Genomic DNA, 27,960 nt, shown 5'->3' with positions numbered 1-27,960 from the left:
GGCAACACTCCAAACTGAACTTCCGGTCTGTCTCTTTCTGCAGCTTCTTGCTTGACGTCATCTCCATGGCAACAGCTACTGTAGCTGCTCGGTCACCTCGCTGCACATCCCGTTACTTTTCCTGCAAGGTGGAGGCCAATAATGGGATAGCAACAACTCATGGGCAATTCAATACCGTGATACCACTTTTTCGGGGGTGGTATTTTATCGTAAGTAGACATGACGCCCCCACAGAAACTCCGGCATGGACGTGAAGCGCGAAACCCTAAATGGAGAGTGGCAGGTGAGTTTATGTGTCCGACGAAAATCTCCAATAATGGGTTGAAAATAATAGAACAGTTACAGACGATCAAAATGAAAACTTTCTTTCATGATTCAAAAAGATAAAGTAACAGTATGATTACTTTTTTTATATGTAGGATTTAAAAAAAATGTGCTCCACCTCATTCTGGAAAAAATGAGAAACACGTTTCAGTCTTTGGCCACAGCTTTTAAATTGTAGGATATTTAGCTGTTCTGTATCTACTGGGAAAAATACAAGTGTTTTTTGTTTTTTCAACTTTTTTTATTTGGTTTTGCAGATGTATACAATTATATTAAAACATTTACAAAGAGTTAAGCATACATTACACAACAAAAGAAAAAGACAGTGGTCACTTAAAATACAAGTGTTTTAATGTGAATGTGTGTATTACTGATCATCCACAGTTCATAAAAGTGAAGAAAAAAAGCCCTGGTAACACTGGAAGTCTTGTGTTTCTCCTTATGATTGGAAACAAAACTAACAACAGCCCCTAGCTGAGTGAGGGGTAACATGGGGGACATCTCCCCTCCGATGAGCCCGAAAGTGAACCGTCAAAGAGGCTTCGTTTCTCTAATGCTTCATTAATCTTGCAGATATAGCTGAGCCCTAACCAGGTCAAGCAAGCTTTGGTCATGTGTGTGCGCGTGCATGTGTGTAACCAATGTGAGTGGGGTTTTCATGACTTAAGGAAACCTAAATAATTCAACTAGTTGGTCAAGGTGATTGAGCATTCGGTGCGATGGAAAAGGCTCAAATCTGATCAGCCGGATTTGCTTTCACACTCACACACTCAGACGTGCACAATGGGGTCCTGGTGTAGGGTTACTTATGTGATTTTTTCATGTGTGGAAGTCAGTAAGAAACTCATTAATAGCTTTAATTAAGCACCCTTTCACAAACCCAGCTCTTAGTGTTCTGTGTCTAGTCCTCCACATGTGTCCTCTTCTCTTTCTATTTGCTTCAGTTCCTCCTGTACCGGTGTTGAAGCATCCTGGTGGAGCACCTCAGCTACGACCCACCCACTTGCAACCCGTGGAGCATGTCCACAGGTCCCACTTTCCCCCTCCTCCTCCACACCTCCCTCTTTTCCACAGCCGCCATGCAGAGGAGAGTGCTGAGCGGCCTCACCTGATCACCGTCGTCCGCCCGTGTCAAACCTCACTGCGAAAGGTGAATCCCATGTGTACAATTATTTCACATATCAATAAACTATTAATTAAGTGACTTGTTATGAATATTATACTCTCATCGATCCTCACATGATAACAAGCCAAAGACTGAAAACACAAAGACTGTTTTTCTTCTGTCCGAGTGCACTTCATGCAGGATGAATTTGATGTCTTAAAAGCTTTATTTTGTCTCCCCTGTTGTTAAGATCACAGTGCTGTTGAACCGCAAGGGTGTGATATCTTTTGAGCAGCTGTTGTTGGATATCTCAGAGGCATTGGGGTTTCCGCGCTGGCACAGAGCCAGAGTCACACGCCTGTACACGACACATGCACGAGAGGTGAGGCCCAATAATGACCACATTAACAAGAATAGAAATTAATTCTGGGCCCCTTTAAACCCCCTTTTCCCTCTTGCAGACGATGACCAAGAAAGACACAATCTCCTAGATTTACTTTTACATGTATATTCAATCTGCTTATGTTAAATGTCTTATTTAATCTCTGGTCTCTATTTCCAGGAATTAATTTTAATTAACATGGAATATTTTATGTAAGATGGTAAAGGTGAGACTAGTTGGTATAGCTTGTTAAACTATATTACATGAGGGGAAAAAGTTGGAGACAAAAGAAAAGGTGCATGCAAGATGGAGCAACACATTCTTCACATATCAGGAGAGTTATGTGACTGATTTATGATGGAGGTCTGGTCCATTGTGCTTTGTTTTAAATTACCATTCCTATTCTTTCTGGCATAGGTTAAGGGAGTGTGTGATTTCTTTAACGGCGAGGCAGCCTTCCTGGCCTTTGGAAAGGCTCGTCCAGAGCTCGGCAGCGTGCAGGAGGCTCTGGAGGAGCTTTTTCCAGAACATTCACGTTACTGTGCGGATGCATCGAAGGCCTGGGAGAAGAAACTCCGGCTGGCACCGGATAAAGCAGCCAAGGCCGACAGTGGATACAGTGAAGGGACAGATGGCAGTGGTGCTAACCAAGAGAGACACCAACACACAAATACACATGTCAAAAACAATACTAACGCTCACACAAGTCAACATGCAGACACACAACAGCTAGAAAACCACAATCCTGACTCTCAGAAGTCAAATAAAAAGACTTCTTGCAGAAAACTTGCTCATCTTCCCAACAATCTGCAGAAATTGCATGTGAGGGGTGGAGTCAAAGAGCAGCAGCTGTCTGTTGTTAGCCCATTTAAACGTGAAAATTATCCCAGAGACGCGCACACACCCTCTTCCATACCGTGTGAAAACTGCTTAGCCAGAAAATCAGAAGTGACTAATTCACTATCCCGGAGAGTGCCACTTCCTCCTGTGTGCAGGAAGCAAAAAGGAGGTTCTCATGTAGAGCATGAGGTGAAAAATCTGGATATTTGCTTCAACCCCTCACCTTCCCAGGCTGTCAGCAGAGATGATGAGAAGAGCTCTTTACCCTCTCAACTTCTAAACCCTGACCCGAATGGGGATGCATCCCACAAAGACACAGAAAACGGAGAAAGCGTTCCCCTTCCCTCTGACGGCAGGGACGTCACCCTGTCAGACATCGAGCGCTGCTATGAAATTGGACGCCTGCTTGGGGATGGGAACTTTGCGGTGGTGCGAGAGTGCCGCTGTCGTGACAACGGAAAAACCCTTGCTGTGAAGATTGTTGAACGCTCCAAGCTGATTGGTCGAGAGCACATGATGCAAAACGAGTTGAGCCTCCTGGGTAGTTTGTGTCACCCTCGTATAGTGCGGCTGTTGGCGCACCACCACACACACACACACTCCTACTTGGTGATGGAGCTGGTGAGCGGAGGGGATCTGTTCGAGACCATCAGCGACAGGGGGAAGTTTTCGGAAGCTGAGGCGGGACTGATGGTGTCAGATGTGAGTGAAGCTCTGAATTACATCCACGGGAAAAGCATCGTTCACAGAGACCTTAAACCAGAGAACTTACTGGTGAGTATAAGAGCAGATTACTGAGAGTGGACAACGGATGCGCTGGAAGTTTGTGAAACAAATTTTCATAAAGTTTTCAGATTCGGTGTCTATTCAAAATGTCAGTCAAAGAAAGTAGAGATGGGTTTTCAGGGACAAATGCGGAGAGAAAAATAGGACTTAATGTTTCCCTGAAATAAGCCGCATGAAAATGACCAACCACCCAATTCTCAGTATTATTTAAAAAAAATGTTGACACTTATTTGGACATTGGCTGTATAGCTGTGATGAGATTAACCTTTGAAATTCATTATTATTGTCTGAATGTTTTCATTTTAAACATTTATTTATCTTTACAATTTATGACCTCAGTATTCCACATCGTCATCATTACACCCCACAATGTATTTATAGGTTAATACTCTTAAAAATTCAAACAGCATCAAAATGGCAGTTAAAAGTTTATAAAAGTAATTTATCAATGTTGGACATGGAGTCTATATGCGTTTTCACAATATTTTCCAAGATGGACAATCTTGGAAAATCCATATACAATATACGGTATGTACAGCATACTGGTCCGCTGGTCATTGTAGGGCTGAGCAATGAATCCAAAATTAACAAAAACCAACATTTAGAACCTGTAACTGAGAAAATCATGTCCTTGTCAATTATTTTAATTATCTTAAAACATAATAATGCATTTGCATTAAAACATAGATGTGTACTTTTTCTTTTTCAAGCAGTTTTGGGTTTGGTTTCAATTGTTTAAAAATAGATATAAGTAATAAATAACCATAAATAGTTAATCTGTGAAAATCTTGTTAATAAATAATGAATTTAAAAAAAATCTTGGTTTTATTAGTTGCATTGAAAGCAAAAGCCTCATCTGTGATTTATGAGAGCAACAACAATAAAGCAGACCTAAAATAACTGTTAATTAATTACAATTGAGGTAAAATGTTCAGTTAATGGTTACATTAAGGTCATATTGTCCATCTCAAGGTCAGTATTAGCTATGTGGTTTTAGTTGCTCCATAATTTCCATCGTTGCTAATGTGTCACATTGTGCTGTAAAGCAATAGTTGTTGGATGAGAGGACCATGAAGGCGGTTTTACATTGAAAAAGGTTGTGCTGCTTTATAGCTTTTCTACCTGAATAGAAAGGTAATTTGTAAACATGGATATCCTCCCAACTGCATAGGTCACCTCTTCTTTCATGTTGTTTCTTGTTTCTCTCTCAGGTAGAGCAGGTTGATGTTGGCGTCTGTCGGCTGAAGTTGGGAGACTTTGGTCTCGCCATGGTTGTGACTGAGCCCGTCTTTACCATATGTGGCACGCCGACGTATGTGGCCCCAGAGATCCTCTGTGAGACAGGTATTTACGAGACTTCCATATTTGAACTTGCACCGGATTTTATTATTCTGAAAAGATTTGTTTATTGTTTACCCACCAGGTTACGGTGTAGCTGTGGATATTTGGGCCCTGGGCGTGATACTTTACATCCTACTGTGTGGCTTTCCCCCATTTCGCAGTCGCCACCGGGACCAGGAAGAGCTCTTCAAGCTAATAAAACAAGCCCAACTTCAATTTCCATCCCCCTACTGGGACTCAATCTCAGAGGGTGAGAAAAATAATGCATGAAGGCACAAATATTCTCCATACATATGTCCACATTAAAGTGCACAATCTTTTTATTTTTCTGTGTTTGTGTCCAGAAGCCAGAAGCCTTGTCAGAACTTTACTTCAGCCAGATCCAACAGTGAGGCCGACAGCAGCGCAGACGCTCCTGCATCACTGGGTGAATACTATGGCTTCTGTTTGCAGGCAGAGGGCGCTCACAGACCAAACTCTGGGTAAAACAGCAGACATAGCAGAACTACAGGAAATCCAGAAACCACCTCAAACAAATGCAGCATTGACCGACAAAACACCAGAACACTTGGGCAGCAAATGGGATATCTCTCTCAGCAGACATGAAGGACTTACAGTACAAGGACAGGATGAGAACAAACCATCACTGCAACAGGAGACAAGCACAGTTCACATCACACCTCTGCAGGACCACGACACGACACCAGTCCACTCATGTGGTCAAGAGAAAAACCTGAGTCTCTCTGCTGGGCATCACAGCAAGCGAGAAATACAGGACCCAGGTCCCAAGCTGCCAAACACACAGTCAGACGGGCTCCTACACAACCCAAACTGAACCTTCAACACAGATTAAACTAAAATCAGAACAAAACAGCCACTCAAAGAGTCACAATGTCCAATCACAGGTTATCGCAACTCAGTCCATCATTCAACTCAACGTCTCCCAAACACTGCAGCCACCTTTCAAAAACACCCGAGAGAGACACACCACTATCTGCCACCTACTCACACAGTCCCGATATCTCTCTGAAATCTCCTGGGTGATTATGTGAATACACCAGGGTCCTCATTTCCATTTCAGGAGACAATAACAGTAATTTTGAAGAAGCTGAATCCGCAAATGACGGGGAGATGATGGGATCTACTCTCTTGGAATAAATTAAGTCTGATTGATGAGTCTTGATGCATCTCGTTAATGTGCATAATCAATTTGTTCCGCAATCAGACCTTAATCTGAGACGTTACATAATGACTGAGTTATGTGTCCATCCAGGCCCATAAATGGTGAATTTTATCAGAGATTTGTAAAGTTTGTAATTTTTTTTTATGTTGTGGTAGGATTCAACAACTTTTTTTTGTTTTAATAATACATTTCTTCATTATTTTTTTTCATTAGGGTGTATTTTCTCTTTCCAACCTATGTATAACTTTTAGATGAGAGATTATGTCTATGCTATTGGGAGCTACTTTTGATTTCAACCCCAGTAATTTTCTAAAATATCATCTTTAACAATGTGCTTTCTGTTTGAATGTTTTACTAGACTGGGTTGGCAAACTACTGCTCATTTGAAATAGTCTTCATGGCATTTGCAATGTGTGGTGGTGTTAGGGTAAATCGATGTGTCGCGATGTCCTCTTGCAAAATCCCCATGACAATATATGACCACCTAATATAGGAAGTGGGTTCGGCTCTTCAGCCATTCCACACAGACCATATAAGGCATATCTTTCTGTCCAGTGGGAGTGGTTTATCCTGACTGCAGACAGCTGACACTCTGACATTGTGCCCCACCTGACCTAAAGCACACTTACAACCCCCCCCCAATCCCGTCTTTGCCTGTACCCTTCCCAGCACTTGAGGCTGTTAAGCCACATATTTGGGACACTGATGGGATGACAGTCCGTACAAACGCTTAGGACGTGGTATTAGTGGCACTGGCCAAGGGAAGTTAAGGCTTTCCTTGATCACCCTGTTTTTCTGGCTGAAATATTTATGATTTTTTTTTACACATCCACACACTTACAGTATGCAGGGCCCCATCTAACCAGCTGAACCACTTTAGGAGACTGCGGCATCAGATTCATAAAAATGCAGTCATTTTACTTGATCATGACTCGTACCAAACTGTTACCACATTCTATTATGATTAAAACATTTCCATTTAAAATGTTACCAAAGCAAAAACTATGAAAAATAATAAGGAATATGTAAATGAGGTACTAACATATTTGCTCTGTGCAGAAAGATGTTCTCTGAGATTGCTGAATTACTAAATATATCACGAGATTACATTGACTTTCAGGCAAAAGCAGGGTTTCAGTGTTGTACTTCAGTGAGGTGGATCTGTTTCACATTCATTTTGTATTAGTCCTGCAATTAATGATCACTTAAAAGCATTTATCTGCTGGTTGTTTTCATCACAAAATTGATTGTTTGGTTTGTCAAAGACTAAAGGTTATAAATTAATTTGCAATAATGCAGAGGCCAGAAAGACAATCTGATGATACTTATTTTGCCCAGCTAATAGGATGGATATCCAATGTTTTACATATTGTTTTGAAAAAACAAGTTTTCCAGTAATTTTCTATCACTTAATAAATAAATATATTTACTTATTGTTGTAGCTGTACTAAGTTGTATAAACCGTTAGCTAGATTAATGACAAAATGTGTTTTGTAAGTTTCTCAGAATAAGTTTCAAATGTAATTTTGCTTGGTGACATCAGAAATGACCAGTGAGTTTAGCACGGTTCAAGCCAACCCAAAGCCATTTGCGACCAATCAAAAGACAACATCCCTAATACATTTGTTTTTTAAGTTTATTTCTAGAGCCAGCCCCTAGTGGTTAGTCAAGGAACTGTAACTTTTCTTATTTCCACATAAGCTTAAACCTGGCAGTTGCAATCTTGGCTCTTGGTTTGTCATAAACTTTTGTTTGAAAAAATATTAATTTGTATATTTGTTAGTAGCCACATTTGTCAAATAAATGAGAAAACACATCACGCCCAGCCTCCGTCAACTTCACTGGCTTCCCGTAACAACGCATACATTTCACACCCTCTCTTTCTTATTTTCCTACCTACTCTCGCTGTATTGTTGTTTCTGAGTATCTGTATGTGTTTGTATGCATGTGTGAACTGTATGTTTTGTCCATTTGTATCCTTTTTGCTTTGTGTTTTTGTAAAAGTGCCTTTGGATACTTAGAAAAGCGCTATATTACTGTTTGTAACTATTTAAATCTGGGTTCATTGAGCGAAAAAAAAACATGAAAACAAATTCCCTGTCTGTCATGTTGATACTAGGCCAATAAAGCTTATTCTATTCTATTCTATTTAAAACCTATTTATTATTGTTATTATTATTAAATGGTACAGTACGACCCGTTGACATGTGCTGGAATATGTCTCCTCAAAAGAAAAACATCCAAACATTAACCAGTTTAAAAACAGATATAAAAACATGATTCTCATGAGGTACAAAGAGGAAGGGGTTTACCGGCTTTTAGGGGCCTGCAGATAACACTATTGGGGGAATGGATAGATCTGTGTATATTTATGTACAGAAATGGGCAGCAAATTATATGTGTATGTATGCATGTGTATAGATAGTTGTATGTGTATATATATATATATATATATATATATATATATATATATATATATATATATATATATATATATGTGTAGGTATGTATGGGTGTATGCGTATGTATGGGTATACATATATATATGTGTGGTGTGATTATGTGTGTAAGTAGTTATCCATAGATATAGAGCAGATACAGTATAGTGTAATTAGGTATATTTATATAAATATTTATATGGGCATGTGTGTACAAATATATAGAAATATTCAACTATGTGTATGTATGTATGTATGTATGTATGTATGTATGTATGTATGTATGTATGTATGTATGTATGTATGTATGTATGTATGTATGTATGTATGTATGTATGTATGTATGTATGTATGTATGCATGTATGCATGTATAAATGTATGCGTGAGTGTAATTACAGTATATTATAATAATAATAATAATAATAATAATAATAATAATAATAATATTAATAATAATATTAATAATAATAATAATGTTATTTAGCAGTGAGTACAGTGTGTGAATATTTATAAATACAGGTTAAATTATCAGTGAATGGGGGTAGGACTAAATAAGTTTACACTTCTTCCTACTCCTTTTTTGGCACATCACATTGGTAAATCAAGATAGCAAGTTTTAAAGGACGCAATTCGTTGTTTTGTTTTCTTAAACTGTGTTTAAGTGTTGCATTTTTTTTTACATGTACAAAAATAAAATAAATAAAATAAAATAAACTGTATCTGAATAAACATACTTCAAATTTCAACGCTGAAACGTGGATGTTTTGTTAAACGTATCAGCTTTTGCTCACCTTTCAAACGTGTGTCATGTGCTGACCCCGCAGGTGCGCACTACGCATGCGCACTTCCAACTCTTTAAATACCCCCAAGTCATCTGCCACAACAAAACACCCCGCTGTCAGCGAGAACTCACGGCTGTTCCACCGCTGCCCCCGCACAGACACACCCGGGACCGGTGCTTCTACACACCAACCTACACCACACTGAGACCCGGGGGGAGACAGACGGAGGAGACCAGAGAACCAGAGAGAAACAGGGAGGAAAACATGAAAACAAAGATGGCTGAGTAGCCGGAGAGACGACAGCTCCGTCTGCGGCTCCATCCGCCCGCACGGCCCGTTGGTCCCGTGGACCGACCCGTGGCTCGGTACCGGAGTAGAGAGGACCCGGGGGGAGCCGGGGAACCGAGCTGGGCCGGGCCGGGCCGCCGGTGCTCTTATCTCCGTGAGTCCACCACAACACGACCGGTGTCGGGATTAACCTCGTGTGTTTACGCTGATCCGGGCCCAGCGAGCCCCGGGTCGCGGGTTCGATCCCAGGGACCGCCATGTCTTCGCTGGAGGAGAGGGACCGGGACCGGGACGGGGGCGTCGCGGCCCCGGCCCCCGGCTCCTCCTCGGCCGGAGCCGGGCCCGCGGGGGCCGGGGGGGCCGGGGCCGGGCCCGAGGCTGCGGGGGCCGGGCCCGGGGCCGGGGCCGGCCTGCTGCTGCAGGACGACCCGGGGCTGCGGAGAGACGGGCCCGAGCCCGACCCGGACCAGCCGCCCAAGAAGAGGCCTCGGATCCCCGAGGGGGAGTCGGGCAAGCTGGAGGAGAGACTGTACTCGGTGCTGTGCTGCACTGTGTGTCTAGACTTGCCCAAGGCGTCAGTGTACCAGGTAAATGTGGTCCAATCACCCCCGACCCCCACACACCCCAGTACCATTCACCCACACAGCACTGCTGGGCCTCAGCACCAGCCCCTGGCCCAACCCCCAACCCCAGAACCACAACCTGCTGGACATGCTGGTTATTTTTAGTGATACCGGATACAACAGCCTCTCAGAGTCTCTGCAGCAAATATGAGTCTTGAGACACAAGCAGAATCAGAATCAGGTTTATTTGGCCAGGTCAGGTCCAGAGGTGTCAAAAGTATTCACCTTCATTACTCAGGTAGAAGTATAGATACTAAAGTTTAAAAATACTCCTGTTGAAGTATCAACTCAAGTTTTTTACTCAAGTAAAAGTATAAAAGTACTGGTTTCAAAACTCCTTAAAGTATAAAAGTAAAAGTAATGTAAGGGGATGAAAAGCCATTTAGGACAAAAGATGTTTTAGCTTGTAATGAGAAGATAAATCTTGTCCCACTGGCAGATTTTTCTACTTATTTCAAGTGAAAATTTACTTGAAACAGGTGAAAATGGTCAAATAAGTTATTTTTCTGGTAATGAGTCTTGTTTTAAGTGTAATGAGATTTCTTGACTAAAAATGAGACATTTTAACGAGAAATAAGACAAATATTCTTGTTAAGATTTTGAGCTTTCGCAGTGAAGACGGGGAACTTCATGGCCTTCTGTTTATTGAGGGAAATATCCACCAGTTTTTTTGCATTACATTGTATACAGGTTACAACTGTTTATTTATAATTTCCTTATAATTATAAATAAGGCTCTTGCAGGTGTCAAAAGTATTCACATTCATTACTCAGGTAGAAGTATAGATACTAGAGTTTAAAAATACTCCTGTAGAAGTTTTTTACTCAAGTAAAAGTATAAAAGTACTGGTTTCAAAACTACTTAAAGTATAAAAGTAAAAGTAATGTAAGGGGGAAAAAAGCCATTAAGGACAAAAGATGTTTTTGCTTGTAATGAGAAGATAAATCTTGTCCCACTGGCAGATTTTTCTACTTATTTCAAGTGAAAATTTACTTGAAACAGGTGAAAATGGTCAAATAACAAGTTATTTTTCTGGTAATGAGTCTTGTTTTAAGTGTAATGAGATTTCTTGACTAAAAATGAGACATTTTAACGAGAAATAAGACAAATATTCTTGTTAAGATTTTGAGCTTTCGCAGTGAAGACGGTGAATATCATGGCCTTCTGTTTATTGAGGGAAATATCCACCAGTTTTTTTTGCATTACATTGTATACAGGTTACAACTGTTTATTTATAATTTCCTCTTAAGGGAAGTGTTGGGTTCAGGACGGTCTTAGTTTGCCACGAGGCTCTTGCAGGTGTCAAAAGTATTCACATTCATTACTCAGGTAGAAGTATAGATACTAGAGTTTAAAAATACTCCTGTAGAAGTTGAAGTATCAACTCAAGTTTTTTACTCCAAGTAAAAGTATAAAAGTACTGGTTTCAAAACTCCTTAAAGTATAAAAGTAAAAGTAATGTAAGGGGGGGAAAGCCATTAAGGAGAAAAGATGTTTTAGCTTGTAATGAGAAGATAAATCTTGTCCCACTGGCAGATATTTCTACTTATTTCAAGTGAAAATTTACTTGAAACAGGTGAAAATGGTCAAATAACAAGTTATTTTTCTGGTAATGAGTCTTGTTTTAAGTGTAATGAGATTTTTTGACTAAAAATGAGACATTTTAACGAGAAATAAGACAAATATTCTTGTTAAGATTTTGAGCTTTTGCAGTGAAGACGGGGAACTTCATGGCCTTCTGTTTATTGAGGGAAATATCCACCAGTTTTCTTTTTGCATTACATTGTATACAGGTTACAACTGTTTATTTATAATTTCCTTATAATTATAAATAAGGCTCTTGCAGGTGTCAAAAGTATTCACATTCATTACTCAGGTAGAAGTATAGATACTAGAGTTTAAACATACTCCTGTAGAAGTTGAAGTATCAACTCAAGTTTTTTACTCTAGTAAAAGTACCGGTATAAAAGTACTGGTTTCAAAACTACTTAAAGTATAAAAGTAAAAGTAATGTAAGGGGGAAAAATGCCATTAAGGACAAAAGCCATTGAAAATGAATGCATCTTAGTATAATGCAACTATATTAAAGAACCATATATGTGTACTATTGAGCATTAACATGTGTTTCAGAGAGCAGGAGATATGATGACTAGTGTCTTAATTATTTTATCGACTGTATTTGATGTTGTACGGCGACCTTGAGTGCCATGAAAGGCGCCCTGTAAATATAATGTATTATTATTATTATTAGTTGCCTAAGTATTGTAATGGTGCAAAAAGTCAAACTTCAGAGGCATGTTATCATTTATCCTAACCTTTATTGGAATGTACATCCAAGTTTAGTTGCAGGAATCTGAGGGAACGGATGTAAGAACAAAACTGGACAAGAACATCTGAAACAACCACAACCAAATTCACTCTATCCGGATGGAGCAATTTAACTGGATAGTTTTTTTTTAAAGGCCGAAATGAAATAGAGTAACAAGGCTGTTTTTAAAATGTAAGGAGTAAAAAGTACAGATAATTGCGTGAAAATGTAAGGAGTAAAAGTAAAAAGTCTGAAAAATAATTACTCCAGTGAAGTATAGATAACCAAAATTTCTACTTAAATAAGGTAACGAAGTATTTGTACTTTGTTACTTGACACCTCTGGTCAGGTCAAACAAGACAGGTAATTTGACTCGGTTATTTCGCTCACTGTACAGTAAATAGAAAAATGACAGCTCTTATTAACATATATACAATTTAAAAGTGAAAGGTGCAGCAGTATGAGGTAGACATGGTTATTGAAAGGTGCATAGCTACAGCCTATGATTGTGGTTGTTATTATTATCATTATTATTATTATTGCACAGTGATTGATTACTCTGAGACTCTGGGCCAATCCCAATACACCCCCTACTTTCTACCACTAGCCCTCACCCACTACCACTAGCCCTCACCCACTACCACTAGCCCTCACCCACTACCACTAGCCCTCACCCACTACCACTAGCCCTCACCCACTACCACTAGCCCTCACCCACTACCACTAGCCCTCACCCACTACCACTAGCCCTCACCCACTACCACTAGCCCTCACCCACTACCACTAGCCCTCACTCACTACCACTAGCCCTCACTCACTACCACTAGCCCTGAAAATGAAGCCACAGGCGTAGGGCCCTTGTAATCTTCCCTAGGGATTGGGACACCACTTGCTACGTCACTGTGTGGTTTACGTTCGGGTACGTAAGCGACTGCGTAGTTACGTTTGCACATACGTCACACCATATCAGGAAGCCGAGAGCTAGAAGCTGTTTTAATTTCCGCTGTAGTGCTGTTAATATGCCACTTAAGTTTTAATATTTTTTCAGGCGTAAAAGTAAACGTTAAGATCCCCAACCTGGGCTCAGTTTATCCAAATAACGCCTGTTAAGAAATTTGCTCCGATGTTTTCGGAGATGAGAAGAGCCGCTGGCGATTTATGGTTCCGTGTTAAATCGACGCAGAGCCTTCGGCGTAGGTTACGCGGTGACGCGCACCCTTCGCCATAGGCTCTGCGTTGGTGTAACGCGGAACCATAAATCAGCCTTTATTCTGGCGAGATCTGAAGATACAACGCAACAACGACCAAGCAAGTGATTATGTACATTCACCGAGTGAATATTATGAAAGTAAAATATATATTTCTTGCTAGAAATGTAATCAAAACGCATTTTTATGCAGAAACTAACTCAAAATATTGATTTTATTCACTAAAAATTAGAAATGTCCGCCATGTTTTTTTGTTTGATTCAGTCTGCAAATGATGACGTAAAGCATTCTGGGAAATTTTTCTGGCCCTCGGTCGCAAAGTCAGCATCTGAAATCCCTAGCTGTGAAGGGGTAGATTCATACACACTAACCCTCGTTATCCCCACTAGCCCTACATGCAAACAGGAATTGGGACACCAATACCCTCACGGGAACGCGCAAAATGTAGGGGTAGGGCTGAAAAGTAAGGCTGGGGGGGGGGGGGCCCTGTCCTGGGTGTGAGGGGTCTGCAGAGATGATACCTGCCCGTTTCCTGGTCCTGGACCGGTACAGGTCCTGGATAGATGGGAGGTTAGTCCCAATTATCCTCTCTGCAGACCTAATAGTCCGTTGCAGTCTGTGCCTGTCTAGTTTGGGGGCCAATCCGAACCAGACAGTGATGAACGTGCAGAGAACAGACTGTATGATGGCAGAGTAAAAGGTGGTCAGCAGCTGCTGTGGCAGGTTAAACTTCCTGAGCTGACGCAGGAAGTACAACCTTTGCCAAACCTTCTTCCAGACAGAGCCCCCCAGGCCTGCTGGTTCACTGTAGCTGAGGTTTATGGTGTTACTGTGGATGATCCTCACATTACCACATCCAAAATACACCCCCAAACTCCACACAAAACTTAATGTAAATGTATTAACATTTCCTTTGTCCCCAATGACCTGAACCTGATCTCTTGCATATCAACGCACCTTGCAGTGCTATTTAGCACGCACTTCTAATTTTTTGATTAAACCTTTATAATTGGGGTTTGCATAAGCCCATATTCTCTTTGAACACATAAACATCTGTACATAACATTCTGCATGGTTTATATACCGTTGATAGAAATCCCACATGAGTCTTCTTTGTTGAAAAGGGCACCACACAGTTATACACCTGAAATGGCCCATTTTGTTTCTATTTTATGTTGTTTTTTCTTTACCAACCACCATAAATAGTATAATAAATGTATTTAATTAATTATAGCAAATTATGCCCTCTTTTTTTTTTGTTATGTGATGGGACAATAGAATAGTACCCAATTTTAATTCTCGAACTTTAAAAATATTATTGTGGTATTTTCTGACATCGTCATATTCTCAGTCACTCTTAACCCCGTTTATTGACCTTTTATCCCCCACAGTGTACCAATGGACACCTGATGTGTGCTGGGTGTTTTATTCACCTCCTGGCTGATTCTCGTCTTAAGGAAGAACAAGCCACATGTCCCAACTGCAGGTACTGAAATATAAAAACATGATTATTTCTTGTTGTGTATTGGGTGTATGGAAAATATTTTAGATGTATTAAAAAGTCTGAATTCAGTACTTAGTCACTAAACAGACAGACACATTTCATGTTTTGTTTTGACACAACATTGGGAAGTCCTAAATATTGTCTTGAGGATATGTAAAAAATAATAATAATTATAGTAAAAAAAAAACAAAACAACCCCTTTGGTTTAAATGTTCGTTGTATTAATGTAGTCAAAAACAGCTGGAAACTAGATTTTGATGACTTTAGTTGACCGATTACGTCACATCCAGAGCGCTTCCGGAGACATGCAAAAGTGTTTCCATTATAATTTTGTGATTAACTGGATTATTGACACGTCTGTAAAACAAGCTCATGAGAGAGTAAAAAGGTTTTTGCCACATTTGGCAGGGTTTTTTTCTTTGAATTATAGGCAGTTCTATTACAGATTATCCTTTGCAATACTTGCAAATCTTGGGGTAATGGAAATGAGATCACTGCTAGTAGAAGTAGGCAAGGTTCCTCAAACACAGGGTCAAGGGTGTTTTTTTTGGGGCCTCATGTGGTTCATGTCTCCATAGGCGCCTTTCCACTAGCAGGAGTTCAGGGTAAATCTGCCGGACAGGAAACTCTGCCCCGTCAGCCGGTGTGTTTCCTCTACACTGTAGGGCCGCACAAGAACCTTTGATGGAGAAATAGCACCACCGACCACCAGGTGGCAGTAATGTGCATATTTTGCAGTTTGCAAACAGCCAGCAGAAGAATGAAAAGAAGAAGTAACACATGAACAACAAAGATACCGTATTTTCCGCACTATAAGGCGGACCTTCAATGAATGACGCATTTTAAAACTTTTTCCATATATAAGGCGTACCACATTATAAGGCACACTAAATATCTGGTAAAATACCGTACTATAGTGGCTGGGGTTGAGTTACGTATCTACCTGATGGAGCTGCGCTACAGGAAATGCTACAAAATCCTACAGCAAATGCAAAAAAAAAAAAACAAGAAGAAAAGTACTGTATGTCAAACTTTATTAAAGGTATTGTGACATGAAAAACACATTTTTCTTGATTTTTTGTGTTTTGTTGGGTGTCTTGACATCAATTACACCCAAAAAACAACAAACTTTTAACATTCAGTGTATTGTGTGTTTTCTGGGATTTTCCGCATAACTGTGCAAAAACGGCTCACCTGGTTTGGTGGCGGATCGTTACGTAACGATCCGCTAAATCACCGCCCCCTCCACCCAGCTCCCTGCCTCCTCTCCTCTCCAGTGCACCATAAAGGCTGATTTATGGTTCTGCGTTACACCGACGCAGAGCCTACGGCGTAGGGTTACGCGGCGACGCGCTCGGTACGCTGAACCCTACGGCGTAAGCGCTGCGTCGATTTAACGCGGAACCATAAATCAGGCTTAACACGGAGCTGTTTATAGCGTCTTTTGTTCTAATCACCGGAGGAAAACTGCTAAGAAGACCCGCGGCCACTGACTGGACTTAAGACAAGGGGACACTGCTGCTTGCATGCCTTTTATTTTTATGATTGTTTGCTGTGGTTCTCCCTGCTGCTCTTCCGTGCATGCTTCGCCTGTCGCTCCCGGCTTAACTCTCCGACGCCGCTGTGAGCGTATGGCTGGGCTGCAGGAGGTTTGGAGGAGGAGCGGAGCAATGATTGACAGGAAAGGGGGGAAAGGAAGCGTTTTTCACGGGGCAAAAAAACACTGTAATAAAAAGCCAGGAATGGAGTACTAGAGTGAAGTTTTTCTTGTTACACTCTTTTAGACACATTTGAGGGATGTTGGCCAAGACTTTTAATAGTGTTAAAAGCATGTTAAAAATGATGTCACAATACCTTTAACAAAATAAAAACCAGCTTTGCTCCGTCTCTTCAAAGTCACCATTATGCGAGTCAGCGTCGCTGCTGTTGTCTTGAACGTCTGTGACGATTCCTGACGTTTTTAGCGCCATTACTTTGGCGACGCCAACTACAGTAACTACAATCCCCTGACTACAGTAACAGAAATTATCGTAATGATCATATATAAGGCGCACTGCCGGTTTTTGAGAAAATTAAAGGCTTTTAGGTGCGCCTTATAGTGCGGTATATTTGTTTTTAAAAATACACGCGGTCATAGTGATTTCAATTAAAAGAAAATCTTCAGAAACCTATACAAGGCCGAAACAAGTCGATGCCTTGTGTTAGGTACTGTTAAGTAATAAAAAAAAACAAAACCGCAGAGTGGGGGATGGTGTTGACGTGCTGCTATTTAGATATCCTATGAGCAGGAGATTATAATCAGCTTTCTCCATGTTTCCTTCATGTATCATTCATCATCGTCACCACAACTGTGGTTGCAAACAGCGGAAACACATCAACCATCTCGGCTCCATTAATAGCAAGCACATATTTTAGTTTGTTTTTAGTCTTTCTTTCTCCATCTTTGTCTTGGCTTCTTCTTGTATTTATTAATGCTGTCAAGCGATTAAAAAAAAATTTGAGAAATGAATTAATTAAGATCTGTAATTAAATGTAATTAATCACTTTTTTTTTAATCTCACCTAAAAATTGCTGAGAAAAGCCCTCAACTTGAGGTGTTTCCTTTAAATTCCTTACATTATTGTGGCAGATCAAAACATTGATATATAACAAAAAAAGTGGCTTTATAAAGACATTTATTTATTTTTTTAACAGATTGAACAGATGCAGTCCTAGCCATGTACATCCACTTGGCAAGAACATTCGCCAGCCTCTCTGTCGCAGACATGCGCGCAGAGCTTTCCTCGAGTTTAGTTCGGAAAAGATCGTTGCTGTGGCTTGATACACTGCTAACGTTAGCCGCGGGTGCGCTCGCGACCGGGTGCTTTGCGCTTATGTGGCTAAACTTGAGCTGCTTCGTTGAGTGAGCAACGTCCTTTCCACAAGAACACATATCACTCTACCTTATCAATGGTGCCGTTGGGGCGTTTTAGAAATGTAAATTCCCCGTTCACTGGTCCGACAACTTTCACATGCTCCTCCAATGTCATTTCTCGTCTCTGCTAACCCCCCCATGCCTGTCCAGCTACAACGGGAGCCTACCAGCGTAAACACGCCCACACACAGGGACAGCCAATCAATGTCCATTTCAAGGTGGGACTGACCGTTGTTTCCCACCCCTAAAAACTCAAGCACAAGAAGCCCACTGCACAAACACATATTTCATAATAAAGGCAACTTGCAAACAGAAAAAGTAAAGTTAGAGATTAAAAAATAGATTAAGCGATTCAAAAATATAACACGCTAAATATTGCTTGTAATTAATTAATCGCGATTAAGGCGCTAGTTTGACACCCTTAGTATTTATTGCTGGATAGGAAGCAGTGAAGGTGGTGTACTACAGCCTCCATGTGGTGCGAAGCGTTAAATTACTGAGTCAGTAGATCCTACCAGGTCTCTCATTGTAATGGAAACATGATTCCTGAAAGGACCGAGTAGGTCAACCTTTTTACAATTCTGGCCTCCTAGGTCTTCATGCTGTTTACCCCTGACCTGCTAGTGGAAACCTCCCTTTGAAGGTGCAGCTATGCTCGCGTACAAATGCTGACAACAAGTGTTCACAAGCTTTTTGCTAACACTAGCTTTTCTTTGTGCAGTCTGTTCAAATTTTAATATGCTAATCTGGTCATGATAATTGATTCATTTTTTCGCTTACTGTTGACATGGCATTTTGTTTTGGAAAAAAAACACACATTATTAAAGATTTCCAAGCATCTTTATGTGACATGTGAGTGAGGGGTTCCTTTAATTTATTTCAGAAGTAGCCTATATGTATGTATATATGTTTAAAAAAAGAAAGCACACCCTCTTTCAATCAAAGGTCATTGCATATCATGACATAATAATAATAATAATAATAATAGATATCTAGTAAATAATCTCTCCAATAATACTTTTTACTGCAGAAGGCTCAATTCCACAACGTGGAAATGAAAAGTGGGCCTGCTTTTTTATAGGCGTGTTTTAGATTAGACCCAGTTATTTTCCCTGGATGATGAACATGCGTTGGACAATGTTTACGGCGTTTAAGGCGTGTTATTGCTTCCCCAGTGCCTAAAGCCGAGTTGAGGAGAAAGAAGGCGAGTTTGGCGGTGCTATCGAGTGGTACTACGTAACATGACGGCCCGCTGTCTGTTTGGTCGGCCTTGCTGGCTTCACTGACATCAGAATTGCTGGCTGATGCAGGAGATGGAGCGGGTGGAGGATCCATCCTGAATAACAGTGGGATTTACTAGCCACTTCTCCCAAATCATCCAAATATGACCAGCAGTCTCCCTCCGCCTCTCCTGCTGATGTGTTCGTTGAATGCAAATAACTTATTTCTGAGGTTCTTCAAGTAAATTACCCGAGTTTCTTGTCTTTCAAAGTCGTAGATTGCTCTGTAATAAACTGATTTATGACGTCCGCAGTTTTGAGGATGAGGAGCTCGCAGACATCCTCTTGTCATCAACAGGTCCCACTAACGACCCGCCATCCCGCGTCCGTTCTGTTTACTTTGACCCATAATTTGCGTGGGGACCTATTATGAAAAACAAGTTTTTTCTTGCTTTAACATATATAAAGTGGTCTCCCCTCAGCCTGCCAACTCAGAGAAGGAGGAAAGCAACCAAATTCTGCAGTGTCTGTACAGCCGCCCGGATGAGACATCCAGTGTGATGTGGATCTACGAGCCATTCAGATTCTGCGCATTTTCGTCACGTAACCAAAATGCAAACCACGCCCACAACTATAAAACCGTGTAACTGCATGCGAGCGTCCGACTATCGCGTCGCATTGCGTGACGCTCTCTGTCCATCTCCCTCCAGCAGCTGCCACTTTATTGAGGTTTTTGTAATGAAATGAGGAGGAATCATAGAGATAACTTCTCATTTCAACTAACTGAATCAGCCGTTCCTCATCTGTGACCGTTTCCTACAGCGCTTTCAACCGGCTTTCAACGTGAGCGGCAGGAAGAAAATAGAAGAATGGCGTCCGACAAATGTTCAGCTCAAAACAGTGCGCCGGGTCGTGCTGCGCAGCGATGCATTGCTGCAGCCCGTTAGGACAGTCCAATAGAAAATAAACCAATGGAATTGATTTTGTCGCTGACGCTCGCTCGCATCGCATGCAGTAATGACAAGGCTATGATTCCGCCGGCCGGAGCTTCCACCATTTTTCCGTAGCGGTGTGTCGCGTCATTCAGGCAGCCAATCAGCACAGAGCCTCATTATCATAGCCCCGCCCACTCAGAATCCCGCATAGATAATGAGGTTAGAGACTGTGATGATAAAGACATGGCTCAGAGGCTGAATTTCTAATTTATTTAGCAAAAACAATCAAAAGCTTGTTTTTAAGACATTCATTGTTTAAAATAGGGATTAGATGCCATAATAGGTCCCCTTTAAACGTGGGGTATTCTCCAATGTAAAGTATGTGTAGGGTGTAATATGTAATGTGTTGTTGTTCCTGTTTTGTTTGTGTTTTTTTAGGAAGGGGGTTGATTACGACCTGATATGTAAAACCTTAGATTTGAGAGAGGGTGTGCTTTATTTTTCACAGTATGCACTCATGACTAGTGTGTGTACACATCCATGTGTAGCTTGATCTCCTGCATTCTGCTGAACAGTACCTGGTTAAATTAGCAACAACCTGGGGCCTCGGTTAGCTCTGCTGGTTGAGCAGGCGCACTGTGAGCCAATCTCCCTCGTGCAGGCGGCGCAGGTTGTAATACCGGCCTGTGAAATTCCCTGTTTGTCTTCCCCCTCTCTCTACCCAAGCTTCCTGTCTAGCCACTTTCAAAATAAAGGCCACTCGAGCCAAAAAAAAAAAATCTTTTGTTAAAGAAAAAAAAAAGTTAGCAATAAAAAAATGTGGAACTTTTTCTATTTCCCTGACAGGAACTTGTGCAATAACCACAAACTTGTTTAACCATATTTTGCATAATATAAATATCAGATATGCCACTGCACTGATGTGTGATTTACATTTCTTTTGTGTGGATGCAGATGTGAGATCAGCAAGAATTTGTGCTGCAGGAACCTTGCAGTGGAGAAAGCCGTCAGTGAGCTGCCGACAGAATGTACTTTCTGCCTAAAACAGTTCCCTCGCTCCAGCCTAGAGAGACACCAGAAGGAGGAGTGCCAAGACAGGTTTACATCAGACCTTCTATTAGACCAAAATCTCTTCCAACCCCTTTCCATGTAAATGTTTAAATTTTAAATTTTAAACCACTACAAATGGTAAAAAAATGAGTGCAGGCTCGTTCAGAGTCGAAACGAGCAGAAAAGATACCGACATGCATCTTATTTCCCTGTGTTGATGTAATGTTCGTGAGCTAGTGGTAACTTAGCACAGCATTACCTTGAAATTAACCTGAGAATGATGGAGTATTTTCCCAAGCTGCTAATGTAATAACAGGCAAGGTTACGTCCTATTTGATTCTCAAGCTATGAAATCCAGTGGGGTTGTCTCTATGACAACAGGTGACCCTTGCTTAGGAGAGCGACGTCTACTGGCGTTGCTATGACAGCAACCATGGCACCACACCAGGTTTTCTTGTTTTTTGTTTTTGTTTTTTAAATCAGGTCAGACAGAATATGGTAGGTGTCTCCGTCAAGGAAAGCGTTGACGTTGTTTTCAGGAACGCAGTGATCAGTTTGTCGTATTCTCACTTGACGTGAACTCTGTGCTGCAGCTACAACCAGGGATGTCTGTCTCTGTTTCTGTTGAAATGTGTAAGACTAAACCTCAGTGAAAGGTGATGAATATCTTTGCCTCATAGCAGAGGCCAAGTGCTACCTTCCAGGTTACAGTGATAACATTTCACTTTACCGTAGGAAAGTAATAAGACTTAATTGAATAGCAGCTCTATCCAGGGTGTGATTAATATAAATGTATGCCCCCCTCCCCCCTTGGTTGACTTACAGGTATGCTTAGTACAGTATTAATTTGTTGCAGTGCACATCCTAGGTTAATTAGTACTTATGATATTATTACTTTTTACTCATTGCAAGTATCACTATGAACCTCTGCAAACGATCTAATTAATATGAAGCCTTGTATGTGCTTCTTTTGTCTTTCCTCTTGCTGCTGTGTTGTCAGGGTGACACAGTGTAAGTACAAGAGGATTGGCTGCCCCTGGCAAGGTCCGTTTCATGAGCTGCCAGCACATGAGAGTGAGTGCTCTCATCCAACAAAGACTGGTACAGAGCTGATGGGAATACTGGGAGAGATGGATCAGAGCCACCGCAGAGACACGCAGCTCTACAACAGCATCTTTAGCCTGCTCTGCTATGAAAAGATTGGGTTTACAGGTATAAACAAACCCCCCAAAATTGGATAAATTTGATAAATTGTCCGTCAAACAGATAATTCATCAAAAGTAGACCATTTAAATGGTTTTAAAATCAGATTATTCAGAGGGATTATCCTTACACTGGAAAATCTGCACACTTTAATACACGTTTGTACTCTTTCTTTTGTGCTTTTTATTTTCCCTTTTTCTAATTTCCCTTCCACTGTGTGTCCATTCAGAGGTGCAGTTCAGACCATACCGCACCGATGACTTCATCACTCGCCTCTACTATGAAACGCCTCGTTTCACTGTTCTCAATCAGACGTGGGTGCTGAAGGCCCGTGTCAATGACTCCGAGCGCAACCCCAATCTGTCCTGCAAGCGCACCCTCTCCTTCCAGCTCATCCTCAAGAGCAAGGTACGCTCCCCCGCCTTCTGCTACATACCACTCCATGCTAAGTCCATGCTTGATTTCAGATGGGGAGATGGTGGTTTTTGCACTAAAGTGGTTTCAAGTTTTAGAACAATTTCTTTTGCTTTTTCACCTTTTGGCTGCAAAGAGCCAGGGAAACTGGTGCTATGCTGGTCCCCAAATCTGTTTCAGAGGACTCTCCCATTAACCCTGATGCAGACCAAACACATGTTTGTACCTAAATTGATAACATTATGTTGTGTTTTGTGGATCACGTTCAAGCATCAGGGATAAATGCTGTTTGGGCTCGCGTTCAGAATTAATAGTCAGCATTTGGAAAATTCAGTGTTTTTAAACGCTGTCTGAAGCGGTGCATGATGTTTCCCTCACAGCAGGAGTTCGAGACTATTAAAACTAAACCGTTGGTGTTGTCATCAATAAATATTGCTGAATGTTTCAGCATTTCTGAATCCTGCTTAAAACAGCGGATATACATCCCATTAGTAGCCTCGTTCCAGCGATGATCGGTGTTTGTGAACGTTATCCACTGTGTTACATGAAAATGAATTCCCAATAGTGGTTTTAAACTGAATTTAGTGTCTGCGCACTGTAGTCCTATTTAATTATGTCAGCTAATGTAAAAACACAAGATGGGCAGCAACTAGGACTTGATGTGTCAGAATTGATAAGTACATATTTTACAGAGCAGAAATAAGATTATTTCTACAAGTCCTTATAGAGCTGTCGCTCCGCATGAAGGTAAAGGAAAACTGAGCAATTAAAAATATATATTTTGCGGTTTATTTCAACAGAAGTTTGTTTGATCAGCTACAAAAAAACATGTTTACTGTGCTCACAGCGTAACGAGGGAGGAACGAGTGAAAAGGGAGGATTTGCTTTCAAAAAGAAAAGCTTTGAGATTGTAAAAGCTATTGGGCTCTTTTTTATTATATAAGCAGCAGCAGTTCCCCAGAGATGACGATCGGTTATTTCACACTTCTTGTGACAGAGAGACGAGAAGTGGCGCGTCTCTCCATGTCCACCGGTGTGGAGGTTAGATGAAGCTATCTGGGGTGGATGCATCTCTGCAGCCTTCCTCCTGATTTATGAACTGAGACGCTACGAAACGGTTTTAATTGTGACTGGTTCTTCAAAAAAGTTTCCATCCTGCGGGAGGAAGCGATAATGACGGCGCACCACAAGAAGGGGGGGCGTCATCTTTAGTTGGACATCATCTTTATGTTAAAATTGATGGAGACACTGAAAAAAAGTCCTCAAACTAAAAAGTTATTCTTTTTATTTTCTGCATTAATGTACTTATATATTTAAAAAAAAAAGCAAAATTCTTCAAAAAGGGTCTAAGTATTTATAAAGACTACTTTAAAGCCTTTACATTTAAAGAGCTCTACATGTAAGTCGTAATCTTTGGGTGTCCGACAGCTCTATACAGAACGAAGTCCCCTCATGTTCACCCTCAAGAGTTCACCCCAGTTACCTGCCAACGCTGCATGTAACATCATGAGCTCAGTTGTTGCTAGGCAACAAACCGAACAGCCCATTAGTCATGGTGATCTCTGGAGATTTCAGCAATCTCTCTCTCCTTCCTTCCTTCCTTCCTACTTTCAAACAGTTTAACCTTTTTTGTATTTAAATACCATTTTATTCATTTATCAGATTTCTCAGTAATTTATACTGCAACATTATACTTACCCTTTGGGGAATAATAAAGTATTTTTATATATAAATGTAACTGGTGTGGCCGGTTTGAGCAGGTTTAACTTGAGCAGTGTTCAGTTAAAACCAGAGCGTCATTTAATCTACGAATTGTTTTGTGGATAATTATGTAGGCTAATAGATATCACAGTAAATCCAAAGTTAGATTAAAAAAAAATCCCAGATAACCATCTTAAACCAAATATTATTTGAACATTTATCACTTCAGCTTGGTGTTTGATTATTGAGTACAAATTGCTGGAAAAAAAAAAAGTTGGTGGCGTGAAAAAAGGTGGCGTGAGGCCGTCTGAAAGTCACAAGGAGTCACCAGCGTGAAGGACTTTCCAGGGAGAAGCTTAATTTCCTTTATGCTGGAGGGGTTATGTAATTCTGCGTAACTGACATGAACTCTCAAGTGAGGCCAGTCTCTATATTCATGTGTGTGTGTGTGTGTTTGTGTGTGCAGGTGAATTCTCCCCTGGAGTGCTCCTTCCTGCTGCTGAAGGGGCCGTATGACGACGTACGAATCAAGCCGGTCATCTACCACCACTCCTTCAGCAACGACACCAACGAGACCGACTACGTCCCTCTGCCCATCTCCGATTCGGTGGAGTGCAACAAACTGCTGGCCGCCAAAAACATCAACCTGCGCCTGTTCATCTTCCAAGTCCAAAAATAAAGATCGTGGGAAGACGACGAGGAGGAGGAGAAGGAGGAGAAACGTGGAGATGGCGAAGAAACGAAAGCTTGGTGATTGAAGGCGAGGGTCAAAGAGAGGATGCGATGATTAAAGAGAGACACCACTGAACCACTGATACCTCTTAACACACACACACACACACACACACACACACACACACACACACACACACACACACACCACTAATTACACATACCTCCTTTCACAAGATAGTGAGACCCCTTGCTTGGGGAAGCTGTGAGTTGCTATGGAGATGAAGTTGGGTGGGATGGAGGGGCAGGGAGGAGCCTGCTACAGCGTAGGGTGAGGGGAGGGACTTTGACCTCTGACATCCACAGCCAAAGGTAGCACACACACCAACGTGGGGTTCTGTTGTGTGCATGTTTGTGTGCCTGTGAGGGAGTCGAAGTGACGGAGCACCAGAGCGACCGAACCTCAGCGTTTCAAAGACACGTGGTAATGTGAAAGCAGCCCCCACCGGGCTGTACCCTGGGTACACGAACGGAGGTGGAGGGTGCGCATCTGCGTGTCCAAACACACGCACACTCCCCTCTGCCCTCCCTCATCCACACACTCGATGCCTGAGTTTCACAGACGGTTTCCCTCGGTTAAAGCAAAAATTACTATTTTGTGTTGGATTCTTTCCAGAGCAGGTAAAAGACGCACCTCACCGTTTCTCTTCCCTTTAAACTTTCACGAAGGGACGACTCGGCTGCATGCATATTTTAGTTCTTTAACTTATCCCCTCGGCTGTGGCTATATTTAACTTGCAACACTAATAGCATTTTTATTTCTCTTAACCCCAGATATTTAAGTACCTGTGAACTTTATTGTTTTTAGTTTGGTTTTACTGTATGGATGGCTGTGTGTGTGTGTTTTAATGTTAACGGGTAACTGCAGGGTCCTGGAGCTGGAGCCCAGAACGCCACCAAGGCTGGACCGCCATCAGACCCTCAGGACGCCCGGAGCCTCACGTTGCATTTGGAATTAATCTTTGAGAATCGAACCTCCCTAAAAGTAAATGGGTTGTTCATAGTACTAACACCTAAATCTGATTATTTTAGCACATATAGTTTATCACAGAATGTTCTGAGTTTGTTCTTAATTGGAGAGTGAGGGTTCTCTCAGCTTGATTCACTGTTTTGGTTTTTTCTAAAGGAATTTTTGAAATTGTTTCAGTAAGTTTGTAGTTTAAATGATTCTCAAAATATCAAGTGAATCAAGTGCATTTTTTTTTTTGCCCCTACATCTAATTGGGGTTAATTAAAATGACCCCAAAGTAAATTGAGTCTGGGATCCCGGCGTGGACTCGGCGGTTCCTTCACCCGAGGTGATCGGTCCAATCAGAGTCTCGGCGTGATCTGGACTCCTTCCTCTGATGAGAACGACATCTCTCTCCAGAAAACCTGATATTGTTGGGTTATCGATGGTGTGCGTGAGAGTGTCAGTGTGCACACAGCGACGGCAGTGGGGGGGGGTTACCTTACCATACACGCATATTAGTGTTAGACTTACAGTACTTGAACGAAAAAGAGATGTTACTTAAGTAGATTCTACTGTACGGCAGATAGATATCTCTCTCTCTCTCTCTCTCTCTCCTCCTGACCTCTACTTCCTGTATTTGTGTTTCAATGCTTTGTCTCTATGCCAGTGAACTCGCTCATCTCACTATGGCTGTACATGTGCCTTTTATTAAAGATCATGGAACCTGCGCTGCTGCTTCTGCGTGTGTGGTGAATGTAGGTGCAGAAATAGGACGGGCTCTGCGACCGACATCGGACTGTATAAATTATGTATTCATTGCCGCAGTTATGAAATCTAAATTTAATTTGAAGGGCTTGTGTGGGTGATGGATATGTTTCATCTAATTCCACGGGAGGAATATGAATCTGAATTACTCCGAATCTGAGCGATGCCACATTGTGAGTTGATGCCTGCATGAAAGTGAGTGGGAACATGGCAGTGGCATAATATATTGGTTGCCAGAGGACAGGAACGCGAGTGTTTTTGTGTGGCCTTGCATGTCTGTAAAAGATTGTTTCATTTTGGGTGCAGTTAGATGCTTTCTGACGCCTCTCTGGAGTGGATATTTAGCAGAAAAAGCACAGCTGTGAATAAAATAAACGATGGCTGGATTTTTTTTTTAGGTGCTTCAGTTTCCACGCTCACGGCTCTGTCACTACATTACGACTTAACGGAAAACACAAATACAAAAAAAAGGCATGTGCTCATCTTCTTTTGTGCTTTTTCTGCAACGGAGAAAATATTTTTAAATGACCATTTTCATTGAAGAATGGATCTGAAAAGTTTATCCTGAAGGCTAATTTTTTTAATCACCTGTGCTATTTAAGTAAAACGAGGCAAAAAATCACACAGAACAGTGGGGAAAAATGGGGATTTTTGTGACATTTTAAGGATTTTATGATCAATCCCATAAGATATTCTGCATGTTTTCTCACAACTCACAGTTGTAGAGCATGAGGTCCATGTAATGAGGGTCTGTGAGCAGAAGGGGGCACTTGAGTCTTGCAGGAGAGCGGCAGAACTTGAGCACATTAACTTAATCAACCTCCTTGGACTTGGCGTACACATATGTGGACATGCATTTTGTCGTGTGTCATGATGTTTGATTTCCTAACAGGGGCCCGTAACATCACTGAGAAATATTACGCCAGGTCTGAGGAAGTCGAGGGGGAAAATCACTCATTTG

The 27,960-nt window shown here is 41.4% G+C and overlaps 2 protein-coding genes across 4 annotated transcripts; both read left to right on the top strand.

Annotated features, from left to right (window-relative positions):
- The first annotated feature begins 162 nt into the window (after window positions 1-162).
- dclk3 (doublecortin-like kinase 3) lies at window positions 163-8,085 on the top strand. The gene is made up of 7 exons (XM_061741865.1): window positions 163-283; window positions 1,269-1,474; window positions 1,680-1,811; window positions 2,229-3,425; window positions 4,649-4,781; window positions 4,861-5,028; window positions 5,123-8,085. The coding sequence occupies exons 1-7, from the start codon at window positions 220-222 to the stop codon at window positions 5,611-5,613; spliced, it is 2,391 nt and encodes a 796-aa protein (XP_061597849.1). The 5' UTR covers window positions 163-219; the 3' UTR covers window positions 5,614-8,085.
- A 1,163-nt stretch (window positions 8,086-9,248) lies between these two features.
- On the top strand, window positions 9,249-26,962 carry zftraf1 (zinc finger TRAF-type containing 1). Of its 3 annotated transcripts, none has more exons than XM_061742587.1 (6): window positions 9,249-10,057; window positions 15,001-15,095; window positions 21,137-21,280; window positions 22,233-22,444; window positions 22,665-22,843; window positions 25,017-26,962. In XM_061742587.1, exons 1-6 carry the CDS (start codon window positions 9,728-9,730, stop codon window positions 25,227-25,229), a joined length of 1,173 nt encoding a protein of 390 aa, XP_061598571.1. In that variant the 5' UTR covers window positions 9,249-9,727; the 3' UTR covers window positions 25,230-26,962. The 3 variants fall into 3 exon arrangements, with proteins under 3 accessions (XP_061598571.1, XP_061598570.1, XP_061598572.1); XM_061742586.1 differs by having other exon boundaries at window positions 21,137-21,331; XM_061742588.1 differs by lacking the exon at window positions 21,137-21,280.
- The last annotated feature ends 998 nt before the right edge of the window (window positions 26,963-27,960 follow it).

Source organism: Cololabis saira, chromosome 15, assembly GCF_033807715.1.
Source record: "Cololabis saira isolate AMF1-May2022 chromosome 15, fColSai1.1, whole genome shotgun sequence".
Taxonomy (NCBI): domain Eukaryota; kingdom Metazoa; phylum Chordata; class Actinopteri; order Beloniformes; family Belonidae; genus Cololabis; species Cololabis saira.
Note: the sequence above shows the minus strand (reverse complement) of the source record. Positions and strands in the feature narration are given on the sequence as shown.

Bases quoted from the DNA above. Each gene is read 5' to 3' on its own strand.
- dclk3 (XM_061741865.1), top strand. From the start codon at position 220: ATGACGCCCCCACAGAAACTCCGGCATGGACGTGAAGCGCGAAACCCT. The intron at 1,475-1,679 runs GTGAATCCCATG...CCTGTTGTTAAG, and splicing joins GTCAAACCTCACTGCGAAAG to ATCACAGTGCTGTTGAACCG. The intron at 3,426-4,648 runs GTGAGTATAAGA...TTTCTCTCTCAG, and splicing joins TTAAACCAGAGAACTTACTG to GTAGAGCAGGTTGATGTTGG.
- zftraf1 (XM_061742586.1), top strand. From the start codon at position 9,728: ATGTCTTCGCTGGAGGAGAGGGACCGGGACCGGGACGGGGGCGTCGCG. The intron at 10,058-15,000 runs GTAAATGTGGTC...TATCCCCCACAG, and splicing joins CCAAGGCGTCAGTGTACCAG to TGTACCAATGGACACCTGAT. The intron at 21,332-22,232 runs GTAAATGTTTAA...CTGTGTTGTCAG, and splicing joins CTCTTCCAACCCCTTTCCAT to GGTGACACAGTGTAAGTACA.